The following is an 8677-nucleotide window of genomic DNA, read 5'->3' on the forward strand; positions in this document are numbered from 1 at the left end:
CAGACATAGTGTCCTGTACTAACCCAGTTCCCAGCCATCATTTGCAAGACGAACTCCATCTGAATATACACTTCAGGGGTCCATGAACTAATAGCATATCTTTCTTTCTCCCCCTGAAGAGAGGTTTTTATCCTGTATCTTGGTGCTGGATCTATTTGAATAACCGATCTTTAAAAAAAAAAAAAAAAAAGGTTGTAGAGCTTTTTTGTCCCTGGCTTTTCCCCTGATGTCTTTTTGTATTTCTTTGTGCTGCATCTGAAGTCAGGCATTTTCCTATACTCTTGAGGTTCAGAAAGACTGTACAGTAGCAAATATTATACACAAGGGCGGGGGGAAACTACCACATCTTCAGAAAGCAACATGTAAAAGCTCACTGACCTCCTTTCCTCATACAAAAGACTCAAGCCTCTTGTGCCACTTTGCACAGTGTTGCACAGAAGAGAGCTCCACCATCCCCCTCTTTCTGGAAGTAAGATTCTGTCGTCATTTCCTGTTTGCAGGACCACTGGATAGCTGTCTCCCACTGCCCTGTGTTACAGTTATCCTCTCAGTAGCCAGATATCCATTATGAGTTCTGTATCATCTAGTGATGACCCAAGGATCTCTTAGCTGTCCTTCCCAGGGTTAGGTGTTGCATTCTAGAAAGGCTGCCTCAATGAGCTTGCTTTAATTTCAGATGCATTTTCCTACTTTTCCTTCCCACACCAAATAGATAAATCTTATCATATAACATATCTCCTTATGCAACCATCATATGAACACTGCTGGATCATGATAGTGGTTCCCCTGTGGCATTATAGCTCCTCCAAAGAGTTGTTGGTGGGACAGCAGTTCCTGGGACTCTCTCCACTATCAGCACACCATCCACCCTGAGTCACACTTCCTAGGGAATGCCCCCCCGCCCCACTGCTCTCCATGTAGCAAGTGATCTCATGTGTCCAGTGTGCCAGACCACCCTCACAGCAATTAGTTGGTATAAGCTGGCACCATATTGATGAACAAGGACTAAACAAGCAGGAATTTCTGCTTGAAAGACTGCAGCTCTTCCCTCATGCCACTAAGGCCACTCTGTTCTTTCTGCAGAGATACCCCTCCTCTTCCTGATGCTGTCAGTTCCTCACCTTCCATTTCCTCTCTGTTACAGTTCCGTTTCGTACATTCGTGAATGTATTTTCCATTTTCATCATATTGCTTCCGCTCTTGGGTTCTCATTTCAGTTCTTTTGTTTTTCTTTTTTGTTTGTTTTTTTTTTTTCTTTTTTTCTGCTTTTTTATTTTCTCTCCACATTCTCCAGGCTGCCTGGTTCCTTCTACTGCTACTGCTGCTGCCGATGATGCTACCCACAATGCACCACAACCTCAGCCACCACCTCTGCCTCCATCCTTCTCACAAGCCCTGCTTAGGTCTCCCCTTCCCACCCTTCCCTATCTTTTCTCTCCATCTTGTCTCTCATACTCTCTGCTCAGTGCCACTCTTGGAGCCAGCAGGGGCATTGTCATGCCTGCCGCCAGCACCTCTGGGTTTTCGCCCATCATTGCCACTCCAACTCCAGTAAAAAGTGACGTTCCCTTAGTTCAGGATGCAGCAGGTAACAGTTCTTTGCTTTCTCTCTTAGTGTTCCTTGCCCATCTCCTCCCCCACTCACCCTGCCCATGTTTTTCTCTGCTCCTTGGATTTCCTCTGGGCCAGTTAAAAAAAAAAGCATATGTCACTGTGGCTCATTAAACTTTATCCAAGGGCCCTCCATGCCTACTTCATTTGACTGCAGACACAGTAACAGCAGGCTGTAACCATAGCTTAGGAAAGTAACCAAAAGCATAGCAAATCATTGTGAAAAGTCAGAAACCTGCAAGTAATTTCCCACTGATTCCAAACTATGACAAAAAAGCTAACAACAAAATCTGTAGTTAAAACTCACTTTTAGTCTCTTTATAATAATGGGGTAGCCCCAAAGCAAACTCTTGACCTGGTAGCATTAATGGGACTTGGCCTTCTGGTTTAGATCTTCTAGGCTCCCAAGCTCAGTGCTTAGCACAGTCTGCTGCACGCACCTTGGCAGGTAAATGGCTGACAAAGTACCCGGTTCCAGGATTTCTACAGGTCCTTTCAGCTTCACTGCTTCCTACTGCTATATAAAACCATAAAAATCAGGGCTGCTTTCCCCAGCACAAGTAACAGAGACAGCGAAGTCCAGTCAGTGTCACTGTGATGACATCATCAGACCTCTCAGGCTGTTTCTCACACTCACTGTTATTTGCATCTGCTCGTACAGCTGCAGCAAATACATCTAGATTTTTAGTGTTAAGCTGCCATGTTTCCCATGTGTGACTAAGATCAGAGATGTCTCAGGCTGGGGATTCTCATTCCAGCTGGGAATAGTTTTTAGGGTGTGTCTCAGTTTTGGCCTCTTTTCCCAACTCCCAGCTCTTTTCTAGTTAATTAAGAGCATATTTATGCTTAAAGTTCACATTTAAGAGGATTTTGGCAGCCTAGAAAGGTCCCAGTCATTCTTCCTGCCAGTTTCACTGTGTGCGTGTGTGGTAGTGCAGAAACCCAAGATGAATGGTGAGGACTGTGGCTGGCGGACCAGCTCTACTTGGAAGTTCAGAGGTTTTGTCATAGGACTTGGCAGGAGAAAGACCCTTGCCCTGTCCAGGGAAGTGTGTTCCAGTGAACAAAATAAGACACACGAAATTAGGCTTTGTTTTGTTTTGCTTTTAAACTGATCTGCATGCAACCTGAAACACCTTACTTCTGTGCTGTGCTTTCCTCTATTTTTTTTTTAAGGTTTCCTTTCTTTTACCTTTAGGTTTTAAAACAGTTTCCTGAATTTTCACGTCATTATTAGTTGACAGGACAGGCTTAAGGCACACACTTACCATTGAGATTTGCTTGGGATTAAATCTGTTGAGGCTTGTAGTCTTCAACTGGTTGTTAGGGACTGAGCATTGTCTAATGGCTAGAGGAGGAGAGACAGAACCAGGTTACCTTCTTTCCTTTTTCATACCTTGCTCTGAAACTCTGCCTGTATGAGAAAAGAAAATTGTTTAACAAAACTTTGAAGCACGTGTATTTGAACTGTTGTAAAAGCTAGATATTTTGTTACAGTTTAAAAGTTTAATTCCACTTATTCCTCAGATTTTTTGTCCAGAGTCTTATCCCTAAAATGTTGTTCCCATACTGCTGTCTGAATGATCTGCGTCTGTACTAAGAGACTTGATGGTCTGGCTGTAATAATTTCCTTTCTAAAARGAGGAGTAAGGAATTGGTCTGGATAGCAGGTGACGATGTCCAGGCAATGATGTGCTTGTCGCTTGGAAGCAGAGAACTAGGTTTTACAATACAAAACGTTTTGGGGGGAGCAGATATAATTGGTCACAGATTCTATAGCTAAGAGCTTGCTAGTTTGAAGTCTGCAGTGGTAGAAAGTTATTCTTTCCCTGACAGCAGGTTAAATTTGCCTTAACGTGCTGTTTCTACCAGCTGCATGTCAGTAAGTTGGTCTCACCACGGATGCCCCAAGCTGGCTTCCTTATTTGCAGTCTGAGGCAGAGTGCTATGCAACAAACGGGTGTGGAAAATTTTTTGCTCTTTGCTCATCCTACAATCTGTGAAGCCCACATGAACCAAACAGGGAGCTTAGGTTGCTGCTATCCATTCCATAGACTTACATCTTTTAGTACAGTGTCAGTTTAACTTTTGGAGGCTTCCTTGGGTAATCGCCACCTTCTCTTAAAAGGTTGACATTTGAAGGGCCAGATATGGCAAAACTAGCATCCATCACTTTTAATACCTGCTTATCAGCCAGGAAAAATAATTCTGCAACATTCAAACAAACAAATGACTGCTTCACTCTCTCAGACAAGGATGCAAGCTAGTCTGGATTCTCAAGCCCCAGGCACTGCATGTCACAAATCCTGCCTCCTTTTAACAGGATGGCAGTTCCAGCATGAAGATGAAAAAACAAACATCCCCCCCCCCCCCCCCAAAAAAATGTTTTAGTTGCAAACTATAATTTCCAGTTACACTCACAGTTTTGCACTTGGTGAGACATTCTTCTTGCCTCCAACCTTCTCTGTGCTGCATGTTGATACTGAAGGTTGTGGTTTGATTCTGGAAACAGCAAGCAGAGAAGAAAAAAAGTTAATAGATATAATGGGGTCAAGTCCTTGATGTCAGCTTGATCCTAGGGGATGTGAGCACTAGTCGATTATGCTGGCCCCGTGAACGAAACTGGAAAATAGATGAGGGCTCTTTATTTACTAGGGGCATCGTGTGATTTTTGAGACCCAAGGGAAAGCTGTAAAACTGGTATCTTCTCTCAGAGTTAGCTGGCTAGTGATGATGAGAATTAGCCCCATTGAACATCTGTCCATCTGTCTTTCTAAGTGCACTCATTGTAATATGTAGGCTCATTACAGTGAGGGATGTTCCAGTCTCCTGGCCAAAGTCCATCCTGTTTCTATAAATCCCCCCCTCACACTTTCAATCATGCAGGGGATCTTCCTTCACTTCTTGCCTGTCCTTGGCAGTTGTAGCGTATTACTTTGTCCAGCTTATGAAGAGTGGGGAGAGGGGAAATCAGTACACATGTACAGATTTTAGAACACTTAAACACATTTGACACTTTTATCCCAATAAAACTGTAGTAAAACACCTCAGGCCTTGCTTTAGAACAGGCCAGCTCCTCTGTGATGAGAGTAGGAGTAGAGATAACTAGAAAAGGCTGCGAGACTTGCAAAACAGAGAAGCAACAGTTCCTATTTGGACAATACCAAGTATACAAGACTGACAATTAAAGGCAAGGTGGAGTGTGCTCGAAGTTGAGGATGTGATGTACAGCAGGCACCAGCCAGCACATCATCCCAGAGTTCAGGCTTACCTGGAGCTTGAGAGATGAGCTGCGGGGTGGGAACAGTTGCAGCATTGTTTACAGGGTTTGCTGGGATGGTTAGAGGAGATGAACAGCAACCTGTCTGTCAGCAATACCACTCTCCCTTTTTCTCCTCAGGGAATACCATCACTATGCCAACTGCCTCAGGGGCCAAAAAGCGTTTCTGGATTATTGAGGACATGTCCCCATTTGGCAAGCGCCGTAAGACTGCGTCCTCACGTAAGATGCTGGATGAGGGGATGATGCTGGAGGGATTTCGCCGCTATGATCTCTACGAGGACTGCAAGGACTCCAGCTGCCAGTTCTCTCTCAAGGTTACCCACTACCACTGCACACGGGAGAATTGTGGCTACAAGTTCTGCGGCCGAACCCACATGTACAAGCATGCCCAGCACCACGACCGCGTTGACAACCTGGTACTGGATGATTTCAAACGCTTCAAGTCTTCACTGAGTTGCAACTTCCCAGACTGTCAGTTCTCTGGCAATAGCACACACTTCCACTGTCTGCGTTGTGGCTTCCGCTGCACTGACAGCACCAAGGTGACAGCCCACCGTAAGCATCATGGCAAGCAGGACGTCATCAGTGCTGCTGGCTTCTGCCAGTTCAGCTCAAGCGTGGACTGTGAGGTGCCTGACTGCAAGTACAAACTCAAGTGCTCCCATTTCCATTGCACCTACCCTGGCTGCAAACACACAGTGGTGGGCATGTCTCAGATGGACTCACACAAGCGCAAACACGAGAAGCAGGAGCGGGGGGAGCTTCCTGCCATCTCTCCCGGTCCTGAGGGCCTTGCCCACTCCACTCTTGAGTATGACATCCAGAACTCTTCCATCAGCCTGGACAGTTCCCTCAACCTCAGCACTGACAACAACAGCTCCCTCTTCTTCCTGCAGAACGCAGCTGGCGTGGGCCTCAATGATTCCCTGGACCTCAGCAAGAAGCAGTCAGAAGTCACTGAAGGTCCATCACCAAGCAGAGCTGGGACCACCTCTCAGGAGAGAGGAGCAGTGGCATCTGGCTCTGGTGATGTGGAGGATGAGGATGACTCTTCCCAAGAGGATGAGGAGGATGATGAGGAGGAGATGAATGAAGAAGAGGAGGAGGATGAAGAGGAGGAGGATGATGATGATGACGACGAGGATGATGAAGAGGAAGACCTGAACACAGATTCTGAAGAATCGCTGCCTGACCCTGAGGGCCTGGCCACTAAAGAAGATGGGGAAACAGAGGAGGCTGCTTCTTCCACAGACCATGGTGATGCTTCCAGGTCACAGGGCGAGCCAGCCCCAGCCCTTACTCCAGCCCCTGTTCCTACTTCAGCTCCAGCTGCTGCCCCAGCCTCTACCCTTGCTCCAGCAACTTCTCCTTAACCTTAGTGAAAACAGCAGCAGTGGTTTGGTTTTGCTCTTATACAGAATTACTAAGAGGACCCCATATGCGGCAAGAACAAAGATTGGGATGGCAAGTGAAAAAACAAACTCCGTGCCACACGAGAGAGAGGAAGGAAGGAAACCCATGCTCCACAGGCCCCATAAGAGAGACAGGTTCGCAGCAGAACTGGTGCTGCATCACTTCATTCTGCAGATCACAGAAAATCAGGGCAGGATGCAGCAAAAAAAAAAAAAAAAACCCTTTTCTACAGACACGAACCTTGAGGGTGCCGGCTGCTCTTCCTTGCCCCCTGTATGGTGCGTGGGGCCTGCACCCATCTGGAGACCCTTCATTAGAGGTGGGGTTCTAGCCCCCCATTTTTCTTTCTGGGTTTTTTTCTCCATGTTTTCAGTTGTACGATATTAATAATAATCTCCACTTCTTGGAGGGGGGGTGGGTGGGAACAACAGGTAATGAATTTTAGAAATATATATTTGTGTGTGTGTCTCTCTCTCTATATATATATATAATGTACACACACACACACATATATAACATGCAAGGAATTGGTGTCACAAAGACAACTAGCTCAGCTTTTGCCAGTGGGAAGGAGGGGGTGAGGGGTGTGCTCGCTCTCTCTCTTTCTCCCTCTCTCTCTCTCTCTTCTTTCTCCAGCATTAAATGAATGGCATCAGACAGCAAGGGTGGGAGTGGGTATTTATTGTCACATAAATGAGGATGCATTAATGAATGAGCAGGGGTGGGAATGGGACACTCCTCTGTTCTTCCAGATCCTTTTTACTATTAATGATAATAATTTTGAATGCTATTTATATTGTGAAACTTTCTCTGTCTAGCGCTGTAGGGCACCTTTCCCCATCCCTACTATTCTGCCTGTAGGGATTTAGCTGAAGTAAGTGGGGGAGGGCACAGCGGGCAGTTAAAGGGTCTGTCACACTGGAGGACTGGGGCTGATCTCCCATCCAGTTCCATCTCATCCCAACCCCCAGGTGCTTTTTCTCTGTTGAGGGCAAGGCTTTTTTAGTGGTGCTTCAGTATCCCCATCTCAGGAGGCCTCAGTAGAGTCAGGAGGTTGTGCGCTGACACTTTGTGCCATGGTGTAGCACAAGGAACACCGTGCTAGCAGAGGCACATCCTTGCCCTTAAAGCAGCCTTGTAAAATACTTACTTGCTTTCTGACCCAAGCAGTCTTACAATGACAGGTATCCCCCTCCCAGCCCTTCACAGAGGATGGGCAAGTCTGTGCACCAGCTACTATCTCTGGTGACTTCTGGGAGAGGGTGAAGGCACCACTGAGAGGAAGGAGAAGGCAGAGCCCAATTCAAGGAATTCAAGAGCTCACAGCTGGATTTCCTGCTCAGATGGGGGGGGGGCAGGAGGGGGTCCCCTTTGCTCAGCACTAAGTGGAAGGACTGTTCTGCGGCACCTGTGGAGCTGTTGGCCCAATCATGGTTACTGCTGCCACAAGACATTAGCCCACTGCCACCTGTGCAGCATAGAGAAATCAAAGATGGGGATGGGGGGGAGATGCCAGTTGAGGCCAGAATGTAGTCCAGCTTAATTAATGCATTTCTGGGTCCATGCTGATAAATTTTGCCAAGTAGGACTAACAGCTTGGGCACAGCATGGGCAAATGCAACTGGACTGCATTCAGCCCCGCCGCCTCCATACCTTGGGCTTTCCCCTGCACTCTTTTCCTAGCCCAGCCTGGGAACATGCACTACAGGAGGCTGTCCAGGACCCTGACTGCTGGGACAGTGGCTGTTGACCAAAATCCTCACCTGAGTCTGAGAGAGAGGGTTTGGCTACATACACATGGGCTCCAGAAGAACTAGCAATATGAATTAATTCTGATAGTAGTGATTTCAGTGCCAGCTTGTAAGTATACCAGCCTACCAGAAGGTTCCTTGTGTCTGAGGCTTGTCATATGCATCTCCTCCCCCAGCCCTTTTTACATTCTAATTTTTTTTCTAACATCATGCGGGCACCCCCCCCTCCTTTACATTTTAGCGCCAAGGAATCCCCATAATTTGTTTCCAACCTAAACAGATAAAGGCCTCAAGGAGTTAGTTTAGGTTGTTTTATGCCCTTCACCCCCCACCCCACCCCCAAGGAACTGGTGCAGATCAGGTCTGATTTATAAACAAGCAACTCAGCTGTGTAAGTGTGGGGACAAAATGTTCAGACATAATGTTTCAAAAGGAAAGGCAAAAAAAAATTTAAAAGGTGTACAGTATTTTTCCTGTAAAGGTTATTATTATATATAGAACAAAAGAGAAACAACCAATGCCAGGGGGGGATTGGGCGGGGGGGGCACCTGCCTTCTGGATAGCCCTTAGATATGGTTAATTGTGTGCAATTTTTTTCCCCTTTTTTTTTTTTTTTTTT

The 8677-nt window shown here is 46.3% G+C and overlaps 2 protein-coding genes across 3 annotated transcripts in view; one reads left to right on the plus strand and one right to left on the minus strand.

The window, feature by feature from the left end:
- The window catches only part of CASZ1 (castor zinc finger 1), a 55165-nt gene extending 48471 nt beyond the window's left edge, over nt 1-6694 (plus strand). Inside the window, exons 18-19 of the mRNA XM_026074053.1 lie at nt 1295-1588; nt 5012-6694. Coding sequence (XP_025929838.1) covers nt 1295-1588; nt 5012-6267 — 1550 coding nt within the window. The 3' untranslated portion in view covers nt 6268-6694. The remainder of the gene's footprint in view (nt 1-1294; nt 1589-5011) is intronic.
- The window catches only part of PEX14 (peroxisomal biogenesis factor 14), a 103221-nt gene that overhangs the window by 324 nt on the left and 94220 nt on the right, over nt 1-8677 (minus strand). Inside the window, exons 11-13 of one of the 2 annotated variants that reach the window (XR_003254866.1) lie at nt 4033-4113; nt 2880-3025; nt 110-168 (exon numbers count right to left, since the gene is read on the minus strand). The gene's annotated coding sequence lies outside the window, so the exon portion shown is untranslated. Of the gene's footprint in view, nt 1-109; nt 169-2879; nt 3026-4032; nt 4114-8677 lie in introns of those variants that run through there. The other variant, XR_003254865.1, reaches the window with a different exon arrangement.

Source organism: Apteryx rowi, unplaced genomic scaffold (genome assembly GCF_003343035.1).
Source record: "Apteryx rowi isolate R43461 unplaced genomic scaffold, aptRow1 scaffold_38, whole genome shotgun sequence".
In the NCBI taxonomy this organism is placed as follows: domain Eukaryota; kingdom Metazoa; phylum Chordata; class Aves; order Apterygiformes; family Apterygidae; genus Apteryx; species Apteryx rowi.